At 53.5% G+C, this 21,443-nt stretch overlaps 10 protein-coding genes across 10 annotated transcripts; 6 read left to right on the top strand and 4 right to left on the bottom strand.

The window, feature by feature from the left end:
- Positions 1-79: 79 nt before the first annotated feature.
- On the top strand, positions 80-514 carry BDV59DRAFT_201644 (uncharacterized protein; the record flags this gene model as incomplete). The annotated part of the gene is made up of 1 exon (XM_073693853.1): positions 80-514. The coding sequence occupies one exon, from the start codon at positions 80-82 to the stop codon at positions 512-514; it is 435 nt and encodes a 144-aa protein (XP_073548210.1).
- Positions 515-752: 238 nt separating this feature from the next.
- Positions 753-1,952, bottom strand: BDV59DRAFT_25866 (uracil phosphoribosyltransferase). The gene is made up of 3 exons (XM_073696070.1): positions 1,619-1,952; positions 1,469-1,568; positions 753-1,409 (listed from the first exon to the last, which is right to left on the bottom strand). The coding sequence occupies exons 1-3, from the start codon at positions 1,847-1,849 to the stop codon at positions 991-993; spliced, it is 750 nt and encodes a 249-aa protein (XP_073548209.1). The 5' UTR covers positions 1,850-1,952; the 3' UTR covers positions 753-990.
- Positions 1,953-2,635: 683 nt separating this feature from the next.
- BDV59DRAFT_201642 (heterokaryon incompatibility protein-domain-containing protein) lies at positions 2,636-3,700 on the top strand (the record flags this gene model as incomplete). The annotated part of the gene is made up of 1 exon (XM_073693852.1): positions 2,636-3,700. The coding sequence occupies one exon, from the start codon at positions 2,636-2,638 to the stop codon at positions 3,698-3,700; it is 1,065 nt and encodes a 354-aa protein (XP_073548208.1).
- A 415-nt stretch (positions 3,701-4,115) lies between these two features.
- Positions 4,116-4,845, top strand: BDV59DRAFT_177434 (uncharacterized protein). The gene has a single exon (XM_073689603.1). It carries the CDS (start codon positions 4,176-4,178, stop codon positions 4,329-4,331), a length of 156 nt encoding a protein of 51 aa, XP_073548207.1. The 5' UTR covers positions 4,116-4,175; the 3' UTR covers positions 4,332-4,845.
- Positions 4,846-4,849: 4 nt separating this feature from the next.
- BDV59DRAFT_177433 (uncharacterized protein) lies at positions 4,850-5,107 on the top strand. Its single transcript, XM_073689602.1, has one exon. The coding sequence runs from the start codon at positions 4,869-4,871 to the stop codon at positions 5,052-5,054; it is 186 nt and encodes a 61-aa protein (XP_073548206.1). The 5' UTR covers positions 4,850-4,868; the 3' UTR covers positions 5,055-5,107.
- Positions 5,108-5,130: 23 nt separating this feature from the next.
- BDV59DRAFT_201641 (FluC/FEX family fluoride channel) lies at positions 5,131-6,378 on the top strand (the record flags this gene model as incomplete). The annotated part of the gene is made up of 1 exon (XM_073693851.1): positions 5,131-6,378. The coding sequence occupies one exon, from the start codon at positions 5,131-5,133 to the stop codon at positions 6,376-6,378; it is 1,248 nt and encodes a 415-aa protein (XP_073548205.1).
- A 65-nt stretch (positions 6,379-6,443) lies between these two features.
- Positions 6,444-7,198, bottom strand: BDV59DRAFT_25838 (uncharacterized protein). Its single transcript, XM_073696069.1, has one exon. It carries the CDS (start codon positions 6,974-6,976, stop codon positions 6,584-6,586), a length of 393 nt encoding a protein of 130 aa, XP_073548204.1. The 5' UTR covers positions 6,977-7,198; the 3' UTR covers positions 6,444-6,583.
- BDV59DRAFT_25802 (C2H2-type zinc finger protein) lies at positions 7,102-9,964 on the bottom strand. Its single transcript, XM_073696068.1, has 4 exons — positions 9,639-9,964; positions 8,471-9,585; positions 7,424-8,415; positions 7,102-7,371 (listed from the first exon to the last, which is right to left on the bottom strand). Exons 1-4 carry the CDS (start codon positions 9,772-9,774, stop codon positions 7,227-7,229), a joined length of 2,388 nt encoding a protein of 795 aa, XP_073548203.1. The 5' UTR covers positions 9,775-9,964; the 3' UTR covers positions 7,102-7,226.
- Positions 9,965-10,978: 1,014 nt separating this feature from the next.
- On the top strand, positions 10,979-11,644 carry BDV59DRAFT_25724 (uncharacterized protein). The gene is made up of 3 exons (XM_073696067.1): positions 10,979-11,356; positions 11,405-11,536; positions 11,591-11,644. Exons 1-2 carry the CDS (start codon positions 11,152-11,154, stop codon positions 11,521-11,523), a joined length of 324 nt encoding a protein of 107 aa, XP_073548202.1. The 5' UTR covers positions 10,979-11,151; the 3' UTR covers positions 11,524-11,536; positions 11,591-11,644.
- A 3,560-nt stretch (positions 11,645-15,204) lies between these two features.
- On the bottom strand, positions 15,205-16,117 carry BDV59DRAFT_177422 (uncharacterized protein). Its single transcript, XM_073689601.1, has one exon. The coding sequence runs from the start codon at positions 15,870-15,872 to the stop codon at positions 15,399-15,401; it is 474 nt and encodes a 157-aa protein (XP_073548201.1). The 5' UTR covers positions 15,873-16,117; the 3' UTR covers positions 15,205-15,398.
- Positions 16,118-21,443: the final 5,326 nt, after the last annotated feature.

The raw sequence follows: 21,443 nt of genomic DNA, 5'->3' as shown, positions 1-21,443 counted from the left end.
GACTTGCGACGCGTCGACGGTCTATCCCCGAACCTCGATCCAGCTCAATCCGGCTCAACCACTCCTCCTCAATCCAACCATGAAAGCCTCCCTTCTACTCTGTATCGCGCCTACGATAGCTCTCGCCGTCCCCGCGGAGCAGCTCCCTGCCGCCGTGGCCCCCAGTCCATCCGTCCCCAATATCACCCCACCCATCCCGTTGCCCGCCGTCGCCGACGACAACGATGAACCAGCTTTCTTCCCCCTCGATGCTCGTCAGATCGTCCAGGTCCCCAATCCCGCCAGCCTCGACGGTCCCGATTCCGTCGCCGAGAGCGACCCCGTCGCAACCCCCGTCCCCGATCAATGGCCCGCGCCGTTGCGCGGGTCCATCGGCCTGGGGTCTCTCCGCGCCTCGACAGGCATGACAAAATCCCTCCGCGCCCGCAGCGAGGGTACCCTGGGCCAGACGCCGTGGATTGGCATGGCCATCGGGTTGACCTGTACGACACTGGCGGCAGTGATGCTGGGATGAGGCGGTCAGCCTCGAGTTCTACCCCAGCCCACCTCTTTTTTTTTTCGATTCGACTACCTTCGCATATTCACTTTGCATTCGGAGTTCTTACCAGCTTTATTCTTACGACTTTTGGCAACGACGTGCCCTTGTTTCGACGAGCGGATTGCATATCTTGCATGGACCCGCCGCGAGGAACCGACTAATGACGTGGATATAGGCATAGGGTCCTCGCGGGGGTTCTCCTACTTATTATTACTCCTTTTGACTGTCTTCATATTCTTGTCCGTCGGTCCTGTTGTCCTGCAGTTCCGCGCCCCCCACTGTTTATAGACGCTACGTGTACATGATACCATACCTCCTTCGCCTGTTGTTTCCCCCCCAACCGGTCGTGATATCTCGGTCGTCGATGTCGATGTATCTAGCGAGCCATGCATGATGATCATTAATCAATTTTAATTCAGCTTTCTATGATTCTCCTTAACACTCCCCCAAGATTACTTCCCCATCGCTACAAACAGCCGATCCCCGATATCCCCCAGCCCGGGCCGGATCATGCCGCGCTCGTCGCACTGCGCATCCACCCCGCCCACCCACACCTCGACGCCCTCGGGCCAACACTCGGCCGCGCGCCGCACCCCGGCCTCGGACCCCAGCACGCTGAGCATGACCACGCGCTGCACCCCCCACTCACGCAGCAGCTGGATGGCCGCCTCGGCCGTGGCGCCCGTCGCGATAACGGGGTCCAGCAGGATGGCTGTGTGCGCGGCAGCCGTGTTGACCGGGTTCGGGGCCGAGGCGTCCGGCCGGTGGAAGGGCAGGTTGTTGTAGTATTCGACGGGCTGCAGGGAGAGTTTCTCGCGGAAGAGCCCGAGGTGGTAGATGGGGACGGACGAGGGGAGGAGGTCGTTGATGGCTGCGGGGGGTTGGTTGGTTATGTGCATGCATAAGGTATATGTCGGTGGATGGACGTACCCTCGATCATGCCCAGTCCTGAGCGGAGGATGGGCACCAGAGCTACATTGGAGGGCTCGATGACTTGGGTGTCATATTCGGTGCCCAGCGGGGTGGTGTCCTGCTCTGGTTAGTGGGATTGCGTGAGTGGGATGAATGATAGATGCGTACTGTGCCCCCCTTGGCGGTTTGCAGGGCGGTTGCAAAGGCTTCGACGCCGAGAATGGTTGCAATCTCGTGGACGAGACTGCGAGTTTCGCGCGTGGTGGTGGCATTGGAGCGCAGGAGCGAGAGCTTTGCCTGGAGGCAGGGATGAGAGGAGATGCGGATGTTGGACATGGTCAGTACTGGAGCGGTGTCGATGTAGGGGGAATGAGAGATGTCAGAAGAGGCGAGTGACATGGGAAGTGAGGGGAAGTCACCTGCCTTGTGCTACTTGCATATGTACCTGTAACTAGATAACTGCAATTACCTAAGCTACGGTGCCGATTTGTATAGATAAGATAACTAGAAGGTAATAGAACATAGATTATTTTAGTGATACGTGTTTTAAGCACTTGAGTGCAATAGTTACTGTAGATGAAGTGATTTAAGGGGGTTGGGTATAGTCAACAGGCATACCTCCTCTTTCTAAGCATGCACCGCGTAATGCTCTAGGCAATGACAGCAGGATTGGAACTCTAGTAAATTCCCAGTAGACTATAGTGATTGTCACCACCAGAGCAGTGTCTATCAGCTCCCTGTTGAGGCATGAAACAAACCCCGCATGATAAGAAGTGCTGACTCACCCTCCCCGTTTGGGACAGCGGCCGACGAATCAACCTTGGGATTTATAGTTCCCAAGGTACAGTGCCTCAGGAATATCCACAAAGCTCTGGAGGTGTAATATCAACGGAAATCCCGTCAGAGCTGAACGGGTAGTTGATGGCACCGAGAGTCTTTCTGCCTGAGCCTGCACCGCCACTGAGGCAAGGCTGAGGGACTAACCCCCACAATAAATAGGAATGCCCTCTCGAGCACCACACTGAGCCGTTCCCTTAATGCATGGAGGAGCTACAAACCATTGACATGTCACCGGCGATGACAGTGCTACCACACGAGCCATTTGAACACCAACCCCTCCCTACTAAGACGTCGATTAGGCTCGTCTCTTTACTGCCAACGGATCCTCAAGCAAAGATACCGCCCATGATCTATGGAGTCCCACTGTTGCAGCTGTCAGTTGAGGTTGTCGATCTTAATGATAACATTGCACGAAAGTACAATGCTCTCTCGTACACCTGGGGATCCCCGTTCCCAGAAAATTCGCCGAGATCGGCCGCCTACAGAGGCCCTGACAGTGTACGGCCCATTACAGTCAATGGTCGTCTCTTCTACATCGGCCGAAATCTATTCGAGTTCCTGCACCAAACCCAACAGACGCTTCATAATGTTAACAGAAACCCCGCCGCTTTGATCAAAGCGGTGCAGAATGATGACATTCGGCAAACACACGCTCTTCTTCGTAAGGGTGTCAATGTTAATGTTCGAGATACATCCGGGGCATCCGCTCTTCACTACGCGGCTGAAAAAGGGAACTATGATGCGGTGAATGCACTATGCATGTATGATGCGGATCCATTTGCCCAGGACAATAGTGGCTTGACACCGCTGGTACGCGCCGTGCAGTCACAAACAGGACAATTCAGAGAAGTCATTCAATTGCTCCAGATGTTTGAATACGGTGATGAACTCAAAGAAGCACGGGAATACAAGCAACTGAAGGAGGCCCACTTTCTTTCGAATGGCCGCCGGATGTGGATCGACGCCATCTGTATCAACCAGGATGATATCCCCGAGCGGAATTCACAGGTTGCTATCATGTCTCAGATCTACAGCAAAGCCGACTCTGTTGTGGTCTGGCTGGGGGTTGAAGACGAGTATACGGCCTCGGTTTCGGAAGCCATCTGCGGGTTGGATTCGGAGGACTGGGTACAGCATCTGGCACTCGCTTCTGTGGCAGAAAAGGCAGAAGATTTAAGCGTAGAGGCAAGAGAGGCCATTTCCATCAACCGCTTTTTCGAGCGCACATGGTGGAAAAGAGTCTGGGTTATCCAGGAGATAGCACTGCCATATAAAGTGCAAATGCTCTGTGGGACATTTGAAATCAATTATGTCATCCCTTTGGGACAAATTGAACGACCAATGGGGCAGCTCCCCTTCCGAAGGAGTATTCGCAGCTGGCATTCTGGAATCAGCTCGATGGATGGGTAGAAGCAGCCGTCATGCATACATCATCGCAAATCTCAGATTTCGGACAGCAGAGTATTGTTGGGAGAGAGACCAGGTTGACCTGGGGGAAGACCCTGGACGTATTCAAATGAGCCTTCAAGCGTTAAGCACGTTGGCCTGGTCTTGGGACGCCACAGACCCGCGGGATAAAATCTTTGCGCTACTCAGCCTGGCTGCGCCGTCAGAAGCTACGCAGGAGATAGTGGCAGATTACTCAATGCCCACAATTGATCTGTTCATCCGATATGCTCGACTCTTCATGCAAGGTTCCCCACGTGAGCTAATCCTCGACCCGGTGACAGGCAACAAGCGTACATTCGACTGTCTAGAAGGGTTGAGCTTCGTCCACAACCTCCGTGATGTTTCTCCCCCTCGATGGCAGGATTATAAGAGACAGCTCCCATCGTGGGTATTAACTCTCCTTTGGTTACGCAACGAATATGGTCCGAAAGCTTCAATGCTGCCGACGCTATTTCAGGAGTCCCCACCATGCTCCCCGGTGAAAATCCCAAGTTACTCCATGTTAATGGTGTTGCGTACGACAGAATCGTTGCCACCGATCAGTATCGCGAAGAGAAAATCACTTCATCAAGCTTGCCATTTGGCTGGCTAGAACTCATCGTCGCTTTGCATCCCATCTACGTAGCAGGGGGGAACCGAATCGATGCCCTATGGCAAACGGTAACAGCTGGCAAGCAGCAACGCTCATCAGAACCTGACCAAGAAACAAGAGACAAGTTCAGGCATTTCATGTGCCGAAAGCTTTGCTATTCTCTCGATAAACCATCTTTAGCACTCTGGTTGGATCAGCTACGGCAAACGGACGCATTTAATCAACTCCCTACGTTGGAGGAGATCCGGTTGCGGCGCTCGAAGCTTCTCGTCAATGGTGGCGTCAACTCATGTGAGTTCATGGAAAGCTTCGAGTTCCTTCTTCTACGTTACTACATGGCTAGGCGCCTCTTCCGGACCAAAAATGGATACCTTGGGCTGGGACCGGTCACGACCAAGCCCGGCGATGAAGTCTGGTTAATCTCTGGGTCGCGTACCCCTTTCGTGCTGAGAAAGACAACCAAAGGGCTCAGTGCAAGGGTACAGTCTGCCGTGCAGAATCGCCTTTTGAGGAGGAAGTCGTCTTCCTCGCCGGGAGATGTCGAGTACCGAACTCTGGTTGGAGACTGTTATGTTCACGGCATCATGCATGGGGAGGGATATAACGAGAAGAAAGGAGATTTTCGTCCTCTTGTTCTGGTATAGACCTGGTCTGTACATCATAGTTGGGCTTGATCATGTGATCAGGATCCTCTTATCTTATCAGCTGACTCAGCATATCTGATTCCATCTTCAATTCCATCATCGCTTCATCTTCATCTTCCTCTTCTCTCCACATCCTCCCTCCATGCTCTCCTACCATGACCACCCCGGACACCTCCTGTCCTGTTGAAACGTCCGCCCCTCCTCCCACCGCGGAGGACGCTCCCCAGCGCAATGCCTGGTCCTCAACCGGATACAACCTCCCCCCGACGACGGACAAGCCCGCCGACGGCCCTCTAACACCCAACCCCTCGCCTCCAACGCCAACAACAGCAGCAACAACCACACGCCCGCTCTCCAAAACCCTCACCCACCTCTACACCCTCTCGTACCTCGTCTTCTTCTCCATCTTCGGCACGCTAGCCCGCCTCGGCCTCCAAGCGCTCACCTTTTACCCGGACGCCCCAATCGTCACTGGCGTCCTCTGGGCCAACGTCGGCGGCTCGCTCCTAATGGGCTTCTTCCTCGAGGACAAGAACCTCTTCCGCGAAGAATGGGGCCACACCGCAAAAGACGACGACGACGCGGCCCGCCACAAATCCGTCAAAAAGACCATCCCACTCTACATCGGCCTCACGACCGGCTTCTGCGGTAGCTTCACCTCCTTCTCCTCCTTCATCCGGGACGTCTTCCTGGCGCTGACCAACGCGCTCCCCAACCCGTCCACGGCGCCCTCGCTCATCCCGCCCCGCAACGGCGGCTACAGCTTCATGGCGCTGCTGGCCGTGCTCATCTCGACCGTCTCGCTCAGCCTGGCCGCGCTCATCTTTGGCGCGCATCTCGCCCTCGCCCTCGACCCGCTCACGCCCGCCGTGCCGTTCCGGCTCGCGCGGCGCCTCCTCGACCCGCTCGGCGTGCTCCTCGGCTGGGGCTGCTGGCTCGGCGCCGTCTTCCTGGCTATCTGGCCGCCGGACCGGCACCACGCGGAGACCGAGACCTGGCGCGGACGCGCGGTGTTCGCGGTCGTGTTTGCGCCGCTGGGCTGTCTCCTGCGGTACTACGTGTCGCTGGGGCTGAACGCGCGCGTGCCGGGGTTCCCGCTCGGCACCTTCGCCGTGAACGTCTTCGGCACGGTCGTGCTGGCGATGTGTTTCGATCTGCAGCGGGTGGCGGGCATCGGGGCCACCGTGCTGACGAGCTGCCAGGTGCTGGAGGGCGTGCAGGATGGGTTCTGCGGCGCGGCGACCACGGTGAGCACGTGGGTGGCGGAGCTGAATGGGTTGAGTCGCCGGCGACAGGCGTATTTCTACGGCATAGCTAGTGTTGCTGTTGGGTTGGGGTTTTTTGTCGTGATTGCTGGGTCGTTGGGGTGGACTAGAGGGTTCGTGGAGCCCATTTGTACATAAACGTCCGGCCCTACGGGGCATATCCATACATACCTGTATACTACTACATAGACTTTAATTGACTACTGCTCACGCGTGTGCCCGCCAATGTTTATATTGATTATATAGTACAGGGTACTACAACGCAAATTCAAATGTTCAGACATCAACGTGCAAACAGACAATGCATAACAGGAGAGGAGAAAGCAGGTGACGGGCATTAACATCAACACATAAACAGATCTAACACATTAATCAGATGCAAAAGTAAAAAAGGGACAACAAGATAAATAATAATAAATAGATAAGAAAGAATGGTAAGAAACTTAAATGGAAGAAAATAACAAGGTATCAAATGGCCAGGGACATGAATCGACGGGTATGTGACCGAGCACGCTGATGTGCAGAATCGAAGAAAAGCACTAAGAATTATGTGTAGAGTAAAAATGAAATCGACAAAAACTCCACCGAGTGCGAAAAGTGAAGAACACACAGGACCAGCCGGGTGTCGAGAGGTTGCTGGCAAAGCTGCCCATGAAAACAGAGAAAGGACCACACCGGACTCCTGTGAGCTCTTGCAAGAAAACCAACAGGAATAGCACAACGCAAGGAAAGACATAACAGAAACCTTGGGCAGGACCGGCAAGTCTCACGGCGGTTCAGATCATCATGCTGGAAAGACAACCATTCGCCGCCAACCTGCCTGCTCCCACTCTGCCGATAAATCCGAAATCCCGCCAGTGTCCCAAACAATCAATAAAGGAGCGTACGAAACAAAGAAGTAGACAGACCGTGGCGAGCCGAAGCCGGATGACTGTCGGGACCCCATGGTCAAATGAAGGTATGTAAAAATGCACGATATACTCAGATCAGTATGCGGTCCCGACACTCGCAAGCGTCTTCGTCGGCATCGGGTGAATAGGTTGATCTTTGGCGACCCGCAGCAGCGAATCTTCATAGCCGATCAACGCCTGGGAATGAAGTTTGAACGACTCGCCCATGAGCTTGGTAATGCTAGAATCCAGTCAGCACAATATCCCATCAAGACCACATGCGGAAAACTTACCCCCACACTACCACACCGTCTAGGATGTTACCCCATACACGGGCCACGGTGGAGCTGAGTTTCCCAAAGGCGTCGACGGCGTCATCGTCAAACAAATTCCGGACCTTGTTGTAAATAGCCAACTCGGCCTCCGACGCGGGCTCCTCGTCATGTTCCAGGCGATAGAGCCAGAGGCTCAGAATGACCATCAGGTCCAAGCCGCAGAGCGGGTGCTCGACACTCCAGTTGGTAGCGGACGTCTTGGCAACCCAGTTGATTCCCTGAACGGCGGCAATTTCGATGCACTCAAAGCACGACTGGATGACCTTGTTCATCTCCTGGGAGCGCTTCACCTTCTCACGCGCCACAGTCATGGCAGCGGCGACTTCGTAGGGAGAGTGGTAACGCATAGCTTCCTGGATCGACTTCAGATCCACCTCCAAGCGCGCACGGGTGTTCCGATAGACTGCCATGGAGTTGAAAATCAGGGGATGTCCCTTCTGAGGCGTGCTGAGGGGCACCACAATCGTCTCGGGTTCGCAGACTTCGAGCGAGTTCTCCCAAGTCTCCAGAGCCAGACGAAGCTTATATTCCGTGACAACATCCTGGAGGGCCTCGAAGCTGCGCTTGTGGTTCCACACTTGAAGGAACAGAGCATTGATCAGAACGCGCGTGGCGAAGGCGCTGTAGCGAGTCTGCTCTCCCTGGAAGAGGCAGTCATGAGCCTCACGCACGGACATGGAAGTGGAGGACGACAGGCACCGGCGCCAGGCCTCATCATCGTTGACATCGAGGTTCCACATAGTTTCCGACGAGGGAAGCTCCAGGCTGTCGAATTCATCGAAGCTCATAGCCGGGGTGTGATTGAAGGTCAGAGTGAGCATGCCGAAAAAGATGTACACGGCGAAATAAGTGCGGCGACACGACTCATCCTCAATCCACTCCTCGCGAGTCGGTTGGCCCTCGCGCGCTTCGGTACGGACCTTGAGTTGATACCGGTTTCCAGCGACCATCTACCAAGCGTTAGATACTGTTGTCAGAGGCAGAGACGCCAAAAGGAAAACTTACATTGGCAAGAAGACTCTTGATGGAGCAAGTCCACTCGAGACCCTTAGGGTCACCACTCCAGCTCTCAAAGATCATGTTCAGGAGAGTGCTCTGCATAGCCCAGACGGGACACTTCCGCGAGTCAAAGTCCTCCTTCCGCTGCAGGAACTGGTTCACCAACATCTTTGAACCGACATGAAGCATGAAGGCATCCTGTCTTTCGAACGCGTACAAGGCACCAATCGACAGAACGGCGAGCAACAGCGGGGGGGTAGTCATGGTAGGCTTGAAGGACTGTTGATGCAAAAACGGGAGATGGTGGTGGTACAGGTTGAAGTACGTGGACAGGTACTTGTTCAACGAATCAGTGGAGGGAAGCTGGAAGGACTCCGGCAGCGACCCCAGCGCATCTGCGTGGCGGATGTGCTCCACGACCATATTCCGCTCGATATCGTTGGCGATTTGAGGAGCCTTCGGGAGCGTCAGAGCCTGGCTGGGACCCGGAGACTTCCGGTAGTTCACGGGGCTAACAGGGCCGGTCATGGACGGATACGGCGACAGAGCATTGGGGGTAGAGTTCCCGGACGTCACGAGAGAGTGAAGAGACGGGGCCAGAGTGTCCGAAGCATGTCGGTCCATCATGGTGGGCAGAGAGTCGGCAGAGCCATGGGACATGAAGTGTTTCGTGTCCGCAGGCGACACCAGCGTATCCCACGGCATCTGAGGAAGAGTGGCATTGCCCGAGAGGTACGAGACGGGAGGATCCAGGAGGGGACCGCGTCCGGGAGAGAAGGAGCGATCGGACTCGGCGCGATCGGTGGCTTGGCCCGTGGCGGCGGCTGCGGCCTTATGTTGGAAGTCTGTCATCAACATGGCTGCAGTTTCAAGATCGACCATACCATCACTGCTTGCCTCGATCTGTTCCAACGTAGCAGGATCGATTGTGATTGAGGGCTTGGATGGAGCAGGTGCAGGGGAAGGCTTCTGAACACCTGCACCACCGCGACGGCGGCCCTCGGAAACCAATGGGATACCCCCGTCCTTGGCGTGCACAGTACGGTCATGGCGCAGGAGGAGATCTCGACGCACAAAGGTGCTGCGGCATTTCAAGCACTTGAAGGGGCGTTCCTTGGTATCTAAGAGGGTGTCAGCGGGGGGGTGTACGGTGAGATTGCTGGATGGGACTTACGCGATCGCTCGTGTCGACTGCGGTGTTCACTGCGGCTGAAGGCACGATTGCAGAACTGGCACTTGTATTTCTTCTCTGGGGCAGAGGTCTTTTTGGCCGGAGAGTTGGTGGCCTGGTTGGGAGCGTTGGGAGCCATTTCTTCGAGCGGGTGCGACGAAGGCAGGGCGACGCTTCTCCTTCACCGATCAGAGGGACGAGGATTCGAACGACTGCGGTATCGTGCCTTTCGTGACTTCGCACCGGTTCTGAAGACGGGTAGATGTTAAGAATTCAGTTTGATGGCTGATCATTCCTTGGGGTCTGAGGAGATCGAGAGGATGGATGGGGATGGAAGAAGGGGAGGGGGGTCCAGCCACAGGCGGAGTATGAGAGAGGAAGATTAGAAAGAGGATCGAAGATCCAGAAGAGAAATAGATGATGAAGAATAGAAGCGAGAGGGAAGAAGAGGAGGGAGCGGAGGAGGAGGAGGAGGGGAGAAGAAGAGGAGGGTGAGGAGGGGAAGAAGAAGAGGATGGGATGATGGGAAGTAAGAAAGAGGGGGAGGGAGGAAGTTTGGATGAGGAGAAAGAAAGAAGGGGGGGAAAGAACGACTGTGGGAAGAAGACGCGAGGTCGTGGACCGAAGATCGTAGTGAGGCGGGCGTGTCCAACACCGCAACGACGGCGAAGGAGGGGCTGCCACTCGGCGGGACTGACGGAGCAGGCAGAGGGAGCGGGAGGGCCACGCACTGGGGCAGTACTGCCACGGCGCCAATCAGGGGGGAGGATGCTGTCCGTTTAGTTGTGTTCATTCATTACGGAACCCAATTTATTTTCTTTTCTATTATTTATTATTTATTCGATTTTATTATTATTATTTTATTATTCTATTATTCTATCCGTCAATCCGGTTCACCCGGGGTCTTCCAGATCCGCCGTTTACCATCCATCCTCCGTGGACCTTCGTACTTGATAGATATCCACTTCCTTTGGATCCATCGCCCTGGTGATAAATAATTCCCTATTTCTTGTGCCCCCTCTGTATCCTGACTGTGCAGGCGATCTGAATCACCCCACCAAAATAAGAAATGAAGTGATCTCTCCGGCGGCGATTGGACCAATGCATGTATCTCCCGATCAAATTATCTGTCTTATCCCCACCGACTGGGATGGCTTTTGGATCGAATAGTTCCCTCATCCCTGCTTCCATGGATCCCCCTCGCTGCACTCCTCATCGTCCAATTCGGATCAATACAGACTTCTTCATGGTGGGGGGTGGTATGTGACCTTGTTCTCAGCATCTATGCGTAGGTACGGAGGGTCGACTCTCTCTCTACTCAGTACTCTCATATCCAGTCCTCCGATGGTTGAATCCATACTTCGTACGATCCTGCACAGTCGGACCTATCCATCACACGCACAACTAGCCCGAAATAAATCTTCGTCATGACTTGGATTTCGGCCCCTCCCCCCCCCCTTGCCCCTCCAACCAGGATCCAACAGCATCAAATGCCACGGAACCACCGCCTGTCAACATGATTCGTGTGTTTGCTCCTTTCATTTCCACCCCGAATTCTTCATTCCTCCATCTCAACTATCATTTTTTTACTTCCCCCTTTTGCATCATTCTTTGTATCATTTTTCTCCCCGTCGATCCTTGCCCGGGGGTTCGTGAAAGGGGGGTGTGGCCACTTCTCGTAACCCGCCACCCACTTTATCGATCATGCCCCTCGGTGCTCCGTAATGCCCCCCTCTTTCTCTTCTGCTCCTCCTAACCCCTCCTCCCAGCTTTCCTGTTTGCCTGCCTGAATCGATCGTCTGGTGGATCGACCTCGTCATGCATCGTTCCAGACTCTTGTCATCATTCTACGCCGTCCGTCTTCCAACAGTACCAGGGTACTGCGTAGTCACTAGACAGTTGTATGTATGGAACATTTATTATCACCTATGAACCCCCTAATTTTCAACCGTTAGAACCCGGTACTCGTAGGAATGGCATGCTTGGCGGAACAGCCACCCGTCACCACGCAGAAATAGGAGAATAACTCGGCGTCCTGTGAAGATGTGATATCGATCCTCCATGATAGACAGATCATCAGTCTGAACGGAACACTCCGTGCCTAAAATTTAGATTCCTTTGTCTTGCCCTTCGTACTTTGTCCGGTCTTCTCACAGAATCGACTGGTCTTGGCCCCTCAGCCAAGTCAGCTGGTATCGGTCATCCAGTGGACATCTCGTCAGACAACGCTGCTGACAGCAGATCAACCAGTCTGTCGTCCCAACCGACATATCGTGGCCATTCTCTCTCCTCCAAAGCCTACCCAACCTGAACACCCGCGTGTGCACGCCTCCCTAATCTGCACAACCGGCCCTTCCAACATACAGCTGAAAGGCTGAGCTGAACCACAGCGCAGGGCTGAGCCTTCCCAAAAAAAAAAAATTGGGGAACCACTTAGCCCAACGCAAGACTACATCATCACCAGATGCGACGGATCGAAAGCCATCACTGTTACCGGTTTGGGTGAGTCTCCAACGCGACTAATCACCACTACCGACCGACACCCATCCACCCCTCTGCATAAGTGGCATGGGGATCTCGCAGCGGGGCAGTGCCTAAACAGTCTAGTATCGGCAATCCCATGTCTGCCTGCAGCAGCCCTTCCCCCTCCCCCCCTCCAAGCAATCGCAGTCGCGCGTCAACCAGCCTCACTCGGAGACGCGCCCTCGTTCCGTGTCCTCCACCGAGACAGACGGGGGGGTCCACACCGGGGCTGCGATTACATATGCCTTCAGGTCAGATGGATGCGGTAGGTTTCGTTCCTTGCTTTGTTCGGTTTGGTTTGATTGTCTGACCGTTTGGCTTCGACTCACTGACTGAACTCCCAGTCCCCGGTCGAGGAATGTTCGATCTACCCCGTACTCAACAGGCATACTATGTAAACACGCGGGCATGCGATCCCTCGGGCTTCCGTCGCGAACGCCATGGCGGTTCCCAAGATCGCTGCCTTTAACCCCAAATCCAGGTAGGTAGTCGTAAAACCCGGAGGACGCGGTGGGGCGTCTGATGGACCCCGAGAAGTCGTCCGTCAGAGACACGGTTAGTTACTCGGGTAACCCACATGACCTGAGGGCGTCTGTCCTTTCGAACATGTCCGGCGCACACGTAGAGGCCGTCGTGGAGGGTTCTTCCTCCGCCATTCTTACCACACAACCTCATTATCCGTTCAGGACAATGGTGGTTCGCACGACGTCCGTGTAGCACCGGGAGCACACCTCGTCCCCCCTCCACGGGTCTATTCTCCCGTCCATATCGTCCATATCGGACAACGCGAGCAACCGAGATACCCGGCTAGTGCAGTCAACCCACCGACGAAGGTCCAGACGCCGGACAGCCTCACCGCTTTGAACTGCCAGCGAAGCGAGAGAGCGGTGAGTCGGCGAGGTTACGCTTTTCAGAAGACTCCAATATCCACCAACATCCACATCCACACCTCGGCCCAAAACATCGACACGTCCAGCCTCCAGAATTTTGCCAGGCCCGTCCGTCGGTCGGTTCTTACTGCTTTGGGAACGACCTGTTTTAACCCTAGCAGGGAATGGCCCCTCGTTGAGTTCATTTTTCCCTCCCCTCTAACGAACCTTACGAGCGAATGTCCTGATCCACTTGCCGGCCCTGCAGCGGTCCGACCCAGTAACGCCCACGGCCTGACCGGATTGGTAGTCGCAGGGACGACCTTGCCGGACGCGAATGCTGGTAGGCAGGCAAGGTCGATAGACTAGACGAGGTAAAGCGCGTAGTGCATGCGCTGGGACTGAGCCCTACCTGCCGCGTCGCAACAGTCGGTGTGTACGGAGGGCCTACAGTCTACGGACGGGGGATCCCAGGCGAGGGAAGGTAGGTATGACGACGCTCGACGGACCTACCTCCTCTGTCTGCAACAGTAATCAGACATGATCCGATCAACACGCATGGGCCTGAGGGGAAGAAAGGGAGAACGAGAGGCAACAGCAAGTGCAGAATCCTCCGTCCATACCGATCTACTCTCTACCCTCGTTATCGATCATTCCCCGTGTGGGATGCATTCCCGGGCGTGATTCGGTGTGTTTCTCGTGGGCTATGTAGGTACACATGCGCGAATGCATGGTCATAGGCTTGTTTTTCGCCGTTGATCTGTTCCTCGTCGAGCGAAGATCACGGAAGGGGGGAAGGGAGAGCCGTTGCTGAAGTTTGTTTACCGCGACCTCTGTACGCAGACGCCGACATGCGGATGCTCCAATAGGAACCGCTCCGTGTTTGCTTTCTTCCTCTGCATTGGAGCAGGAGGACTTGATCCACGGCAGATTCTCGCAAACTTCATTGATATGGTTACCCCTGCGAAGACTGTGGAGTGCGGAATAGCTGGCGGTCAAGTTCCTGGATTGGCAATCCCTTCGTGTCCTCTACGTAGTCCATCTTCCGTTTTCTGGGTGACGATCGGTGTCTGGATCTATCGGGCGATGTATACAAGCTACAATACTACAGCACACGCAGACGCAGTAAACTGAAGGCTCAACATCATCCCAAGCAAAGGGGGGGAAAAAAAGTACCAAAGTACCCTGCAGCTACCCGTTATTCTCACCCGACCCAGAAATCGCAGCCGATCGACGCCATCAGTCGATCACGTATCCATCCAACCAAACCCAGACTACCCAAAGGATCGGAGGAATACCAAAGAGCGATAGCTCGCTGGGCCCTGGCATTCCAAGAAGCCCAATCCACCGCCGATTTTCCGGGTCCACCCGCCCACGCAGGAGAGAAGGAAAGAGAGAATGCACCGTTGTAGGATTCCAGGAACCACTTCCCCGACGCCCCGGTCCAAACGCTAGCGACCATCGGCAGCACCGTCAACCCGTCTCTCGTCCCCGACAGATACGGCGTACATGGGTAGCCTGGGGACGGTGCAAGGCCCGACTCTCTTCTGGGGATCCATAGAGTATGACGGTCGTCTTGGGCGGGATTATCCTGTCGGTGAAGGATAGACTGGCGGGGATGGAGACCCTTCGATTGACCGCTTCTACGCCATACGGCGTACGTTCTGCGTGCGCAGCACAGCGTCTTTTGCTCGAGACCTTCTCGAAGCGATCACAGAAACGCTGGAGTGGGCTGGACCCACTGTCTCGGGTTGAGAATAATTTCCACGGCCATGGCGACGTCCTTCGCTTTTCTTTTTGCGCGGGCGTTTGTGCGTTCGCTAAAGTAGGACTTGACCTAACTGTGCCTCAGGCTGAGATGGACATGCGTGTCAGGGAGGATTCAAGTTGGGATAACTATACGGCGTAGATTACTTGAGATCACTTTCATTGAGCTAGTTAAATGTATGCAGTATGGCATAGATCTCATCCAAGCCCCCGCGGATGAACCATGGTAACCCGCCGCCAGATCAGAGGTTCGCGGAGGAGGTCCCTTCGTTCCATGGTTCGCATCCGCCTGGATCTGGATATGCATGATGTCTTATCGATAGTTGTGACTTGATGACTTGACAACTTGTGGGATATTTGTTGATAGCGATGATGGTTGGGTATTTGAGCTGTCCATCCAATTTTCTGGGTGATTTATCACAGTATCTACTGCGCTGTATATATCACTCCCCGCCGTCGATATATATTTCCGCGCAAGAAACCACCGCGGAAACCGGACTATGCGGCTACGCAACTGCCCACATACAGAGGAGACACCGGACAAGCAATCAACCAAAAAGCAATACTGTCGCAAACAAGCGACGCCTCAATAGTTTCGTCGAGCCTACGTACAATCACCATCCGCGTAATCCGGACCGCGACATCTAACAGACCCGACAGGGTATCGTTCCCTCAAAGCAGCCAAGACGCAGGAACAAATCGCAGCCACGAATAAGGACATACTATGGGAAACGACACGGATCCAATCACCGCGCAACCGTCCCCCACCTGAATCGACTGATCGGGTCGCAGAAATCTTCTCGAAGGTAAATAAAAGTTCGATCCTGCGACGCCCGGCGCAGCATTGGACCAACCGTCTTTTGCCGGAAGCTAGGAAAGGGGGCCCGGAAACAAGCCCCAGAAAAGGGGGAGGGGCCGGAGGAAGTTTTTCTTGCTGTTGGAGTTCCAGCCCTTGGACTATGGCCGAACTAGGGACTGGGAGGGAAAGGGGGAAACGGGATGATCGGAGATCATCATCTTGGGGGGGCCACAGGAGAAGTCCCGAGCCACTGGGCTGGTTCGATTGCTCGATGCACATGCGATGCTCATTTCGTTTGGTGGTGGGGACGGATTATTGAGACACTAGAAAAGTTTTCTGATGTTCTATGAAGGGACTGGTGTTGTCTCGCTATCTCGTGCCGAGTCACTGGTTGCGTACTGAGCTGGTTGTATGTCCGGAGGGGAGATCTATGAGCGTATTTGACCGAATATTTGCCGTCCATCTATTGAGCTAGAATAGTTAGAAGTGCTAAGATGAGTGGATCTAATAATATCGAATTATGAACGGTTTTGCAGTCGACTCCGTAAGAAGTGGTATACTGTTCGCACTCCATACATCGATCTCTCTACAGCATAGAACTTTCACTCAGTAATCACATTCGCCTGAAATTAAATAAGATTGGTCCGATTCATCTATCGACGAAATAAATCTCGCTCGAATACTCTTCTACACATAGAAAAAGCTAGAGATGCCGGCAAAGAACCACATCTCGCTGCCAATATCAAGATAATGCAACAATACTGTCACAACATAAGAGCAGTTATTATGTCCTGAATGGCTGTAATCACACTAGACTGTAGCTCTTCGAAACCATCATCTTGTTTCACGCATTCACAATGCAGTGACAACATTGTCCATTGAACCTGATGTGACCACTAGAGAAGTCCTCACAAAGACACCTCTTTCGAGGAGGGATATGGCGAGCGCGCGGTACTACCTGAAGCAACGCCGTATCTATCCGTAGCTCGTAGCCATCAAGGTATTTGAGAATTCTGGACCTGGAGCTGCCTTTACGTTGAAGTGGCTCCGTTTTGATATACACCGTTGGGATGCTTCGCAGATGAGTATATAATCACTGGAACACTGCATGCATCGAGAAACGATATCAAGGCATTTGTCATTCTTTAATTAGCGTGTACGCCCTCAAAAATCGAACGATAATCATTCTGATCTCCTGGTTGTGCAATATCTAATTCATCGACTGTCCGAATAGTCATTTCCGGACGCAAGATGCATTTTATATCTCTGGTCAGTATGGATTGGAAGGACCACCAACTTAAGGAAAAAAGAAGTCGACATTTAGACTGCCAGTACTGCAAAAAGAGCTCGAAGAGGGCAAAACTCCTAAGCCCGATTAGCCTGGTCTCCAGCGCAGATTAACTGAAAAGTCTGAAGGGGTTCATAAAAACCTCGAGAAAAAAAAAAAAAGCCCACCTAGACGCTGTCGTCAAAGCACCCATTCCAACATAGACATCTTCGGCCCCAGCAAAGGGCAGTATTCCAAAAAAGCCGCAGGAAGCAGGGATTCTGAATCATCATCTAAATACCGACTCTGGATCTACCGAACCAGCGCCATTGACCAGGGTCCCCAGCATTGCAGAAAGCACCAGGAGATGCAGCATTCTCTGTGAAACACAGCACCATGGCGGTCTCACCAGCTACATGTGCTTCTCCATAACGCGGCTCGCATTAGTACAGAGTACTTCGTATAAGGTGAGACCTGGTTCCTCAACCGGTACACGCGAGGGGCCCAACACACCCATTCTCACCACCCTTGCAGGTCGCCATCTCAGAACGTTCATCGGGTCTGGATCCCCGGCCCGGAACCCATTCCCGGGCGCAGGGGCAAAGAGAGACAAACCATGAGCGGTTTATGCTTACCGCAACTTTGTTCCCGTGTATCACTATCTCTCCCTGATGGGAAACTTGAGCTACGCGGCCTGTAGTATGGAACACGGAAGCTGTGCAGGGCTGGGTCGTGAAGTGGTCTGGGATGCTATTTAGACTCTATTGGATATTGGGGGCAGGGTTGGGCTGAGTATGTCGAGCCGGTTTTGATGACGTGTGATGTAAGGCTGTGAATCATGTGCTGTTTGCATCTGGACTAGGCGCTGTAGTGATACGGGTCTTACTTCTATATGTTTTATGTGTTGATGCCTTGGGTTCTTGAGGGCGAGATGGACTGGCTGTCTTGAGGGAACGAGGGAAATGAAAGACACTGGAGAGGCTATAAGTTTGCTTCGTGTCAGGCGTAGTCCCAATGATTTTCTGTATTTGTATCTTGCGGCTGTTGCAATAAAGCAGGTGAACCAAACATGTGGTTTTGTTTGTTAAGCCAAAGAACGACAGTGACTTGCTTGTTGATATCGAGTGCTCCAGGGTCTTCTACGCACATATTAAAAATCCAAAGAGAAAACACATCTAGTTAGAGATAGTGATGAACTTACTCTAAGCTGTGGTAACTTCAACGAATTTCGTGCGTCACCTCTGACGCATGACATAGAAAGATGGTGGCTGTAGGAAGGAGCAGCCTTCAAACATGTTGATACTGTTACGCGCATACTCCTTGGCCCTTGGAGCTTAGAGCGCGTACATAAGATTTCTCTTTCATATAACTCATTAGGTTTATATGGCTGTTAAGGTTTAGTCAGCATATAGAATTCCCGAGGCTCTGGAATTGCCGTTACGGGCTGCCTTTGGCTGCCTTCAGAAGCCGCTTATCACAATTGCAGAATGAAAACGAGTCGGTATCCATGTGGTATAGACAGAAAATTCCCGTCTATGGATGCGGCGAACATGCAGAGCGGGTGTCACAATCGCTAGAATGCGTCAGTCGGCCCTGAAGTATAAGGAAATAGGGAAATAGCCATATCGGGAATCCATTTACTTGCTATTGCATGCCAGAAACAAGGCTCCATATTGGGAAACATTGAGTGGCTCTTTCGTCATCTTTGAAATACTCTTCGTTACCACCTGATAGTCGAGTCTCAAAGCAGTCAACTCGGACGCATGTATATCCAATAACTTCGTAAGCTACCCAGGTAGCTCCTCAAGATCAGATTAACGCTACCTTCGGAGGTGTCTCAAGGCTGGACGCGTCGAAAAGCCTATACCGTAAGACTGCTGAAATGGACGTAACGACTAGGTTGGAAACAAGTTTAGACACCGGTAGTTAGAGACCGAGAGGACGAGACGTCTAGACCGGACCGGTTGAGTCAACGGCGTACTTCTGATAAGGCATGGTCCACAGACGCCTCAACGAGGTCGCTAAGAGCCTCCAACGTCCAGTTGGAACGGTTGCTCGGTGCGGGGTGCCTGATCTATCAACCGATCTACCTCGCCCATCCGGGCCCGCGGCACGCAGCCGGTTACCGATAAGAACGACTGCGAACTAGGGGCGGTTGCCCCAGGGGGCCGGGAGGCGGGATATGGGCCGACTTTGATGTGAATCGCCTGTTTCGTCAGGTGGGAGACAACTACGGCGCCGGACGATGATTTGGGGAAAGCGACGCACGTCCCTCAGGCACTACGAGAAGAGACCAGTCAACTGCTTAAAAAATACCCGTTGTATACGTCAATAAATGTATAAGTCTTGGTGGGATGCGTCTGACGTTGAACGCCAGAAGTCTTGATTGATTGCCCGTTGTGGCGTCCTGATAGATCACCTGCAAGGTGGTGTGACTCGCTTTGGGGACGTGATCTTTGGCATACCCAATAGGGTGATTGAACTCAAGATGGGCGTTCTACGGCGTACTGGAGGGGGATGGGGTGAGTTCCTGAATGTTTGCCACGGTGGATGGGTCGGAACAGGGGTGATTCGAGAGGAGAGGAGACTGTGTTACATCATCGTCAGACGACAACCAGGAACAGAGTGGAAACGATTGAAGAGACGTCCCGTCCCGATCCTGGAGCCACCCTTGGAGACAAATCCTCCGACCGATGGCCAATAATTGATGGGACCGGTGTCAGGGTTCGGGAGGAGTCTGCTGGATGGGTATTCTTCTCTCCTCGTCATACCCCTGATCGACGACAGACCGAGGGACAATACCAAACCGCATGGATGTGCTGCAGTCTTTCGTCATAACGGCATTATAGGCTGTTTTTGAGCGAGACAGCGCCGGACAGACGACAGCGATGCACAGCACCACCGCCTATTCTGTCGATACCGATCATGGATGCCCACAGGTATAGGCTATAGCCTGTGTAGGCCAAATTATTGGCGGTGGATTGGAAACATGTCCGCGTTTTCGTGCCGACCTCCGGGAGAGGCCGCTTGGTGGTGAGCACTGATGCCATGGATCATCTGGGCTCCTTCCTGCGACCTGCCGCCTGGGAGAGACATCCTCGCGTCCTCCGCCGGGGTGGTGGTGTGGTGTTTGATCACATTGGATTGTGATTTATCGTCCGAGGAGGGGATCGGACTGCAACGGAGGGCCTCCTCGCTTCGCCGATGTGTCCCCAGATCCCGACTGTGAAGGAGTGGACGATACCTACGATCATACCTGTGATTGTGAACTCTGGACTGCGTACGGAGGGTGCCGTTTCTCCGTGGGGAAGTTCGGATCAGCGCCACGGCAGATAGCAGACTGGACGGAAGGGAAGTGTTCTGATGATGGGGCTAATCTACTCAGTACGGAGTTGAACCAGATGAGAGGGTCTGTGCCTATGGACGGAACCTGTGGGCTTTGATAGTTGTAGAGATGCAATAATGCTGTCTCTTTGGGTTTGACTGTGCGACGCGAGTCACGAACAGGGTGATCCACTGAGGGATATTGGGAATACTGTACCCGGTACGCTGAGCTTTTGTTCTTTGACCATAGATTGGGTACAACACCGGCGACTCGATATACGGGGGGTGTTTCATAGGGACAGTCTGAAGAGTCAGGAGACGTCACGAGGGTCCATGGCCCAATAAGGATTATTATTCGAGGTTGTTCCCGCGGGTAAAAGTCGGAAGGGCCGATTTGGGCCCGGAGGGGCTTCAATAATAAAAATAATAATAGCAATAATAACAAAATAATAACCACGATGGACCCTAATGGCTTACCCTCTAGCCAATATCCATCTCTCCATGGGAGGGCCGGACGCACGTCCTTCAGCGTATCTTTGGTACGGGGAGCGGGTTCGTTTTTAGCTTCTCGGGGGGAACGTCTGGTGCGAGCCGATGCAGAGTTTACGAGAAGAGGTCGGTTTAGGTTGTAGCAAAGGCAGACCACTGTCATCAGAAACATTCAGGAATAAATATGATAAAGAATACAATATCTACAATAAGACCTAGGTACAATCACTTGAAGAATTGAAGTCCACCGGCATATGCAGTAAAGCCAGTGTATGTACGATACGGTAAGTTACCAGGCCGCAGCGTCATCCAATCCGCGGGAAGCTCCATCTGCCCACCACCAACCAGCCTCTAGTAAAACTCTCGCTCGCTCTCGCTCACTCTCCTTCTCCCTCCTCTTCTCTCCTCCCTCGACGGTTCTCCTTTCTCTCTTCTCTTCTTGATCTGCCCAGCTGGAATTCTGGAGATAACTCTACAGTCATCTGGACTCTTCTTTCGACGGAGTTCCGGCAGTCTACTCCTCCCGTGGCAAGTCCTCGCCACCACCACCACCACCGCCATACGTACGGCGTACTCCTGAAGGTACTCCGTACCAAACTGAACCACGGGAGAGCCCACCACTATAGGGAATCTGCAGCCCACCGCCGCCTTTCCCTCCCCCTCCTCCCTCCACATTCTCTCTCTCTCTTCCTCCCGCCAAACTTCCCCCCTCCTTATTCTTCGTACCCTCCTCCATTCCTTAATTCATAATCCACCACCATTCCTACTAC

The sequence above is a fragment of the Aspergillus ambiguus genome (assembly GCF_047715705.1).
Source record: "Aspergillus ambiguus strain CBS 117.58 unplaced genomic scaffold BDV59scaffold_14, whole genome shotgun sequence".
Taxonomy (NCBI): Eukaryota; Fungi; Ascomycota; class Eurotiomycetes; order Eurotiales; family Aspergillaceae; genus Aspergillus; species Aspergillus ambiguus.
Note: the sequence above shows the minus strand (reverse complement) of the source record. Positions and strands in the feature narration are given on the sequence as shown.

What these genes read in the sequence shown, in the direction of transcription:
- BDV59DRAFT_25838 (XM_073696069.1), bottom strand. Translation starts at nt 6,976, where the DNA reads ATGTCTTTCCTTGCGTTGTGCTATTCCTGTTGGTTTTCTTGCAAGAGC.
- BDV59DRAFT_25802 (XM_073696068.1), bottom strand. Translation starts at nt 9,774, where the DNA reads ATGGCTCCCAACGCTCCCAACCAGGCCACCAACTCTCCGGCCAAAAAG. An exon ending in CAGTCGACACGAGCGATCGC is followed by an intron (nt 9,586 to 9,638) that starts GTAAGTCCCATC and finishes ACACCCTCTTAG; the next exon opens with ATACCAAGGAACGCCCCTTC. An exon ending in GACGGTGTGGTAGTGTGGGG is followed by an intron (nt 7,372 to 7,423) that starts GTAAGTTTTCCG and finishes ACTGGATTCTAG; the next exon opens with CATTACCAAGCTCATGGGCG.
- BDV59DRAFT_25724 (XM_073696067.1), top strand. Translation starts at nt 11,152, where the DNA reads ATGATTCGTGTGTTTGCTCCTTTCATTTCCACCCCGAATTCTTCATTC. An exon ending in ATCATGCCCCTCGGTGCTCC is followed by an intron (nt 11,357 to 11,404) that starts GTAATGCCCCCC and finishes CCCTCCTCCCAG; the next exon opens with CTTTCCTGTTTGCCTGCCTG.
- BDV59DRAFT_177434 (XM_073689603.1), top strand. Translation starts at nt 4,176, where the DNA reads ATGCTGCCGACGCTATTTCAGGAGTCCCCACCATGCTCCCCGGTGAAA.
- BDV59DRAFT_25866 (XM_073696070.1), bottom strand. Translation starts at nt 1,849, where the DNA reads ATGTCACTCGCCTCTTCTGACATCTCTCATTCCCCCTACATCGACACC. An exon ending in AAACCGCCAAGGGGGGCACA is followed by an intron (nt 1,569 to 1,618) that starts GTACGCATCTAT and finishes TAACCAGAGCAG; the next exon opens with GACACCACCCCGCTGGGCAC. An exon ending in AGGACTGGGCATGATCGAGG is followed by an intron (nt 1,410 to 1,468) that starts GTACGTCCATCC and finishes AACCCCCCGCAG; the next exon opens with CCATCAACGACCTCCTCCCC.
- BDV59DRAFT_177433 (XM_073689602.1), top strand. Translation starts at nt 4,869, where the DNA reads ATGTCGAGTACCGAACTCTGGTTGGAGACTGTTATGTTCACGGCATCA.
- BDV59DRAFT_177422 (XM_073689601.1), bottom strand. Translation starts at nt 15,872, where the DNA reads ATGTGCATCGAGCAATCGAACCAGCCCAGTGGCTCGGGACTTCTCCTG.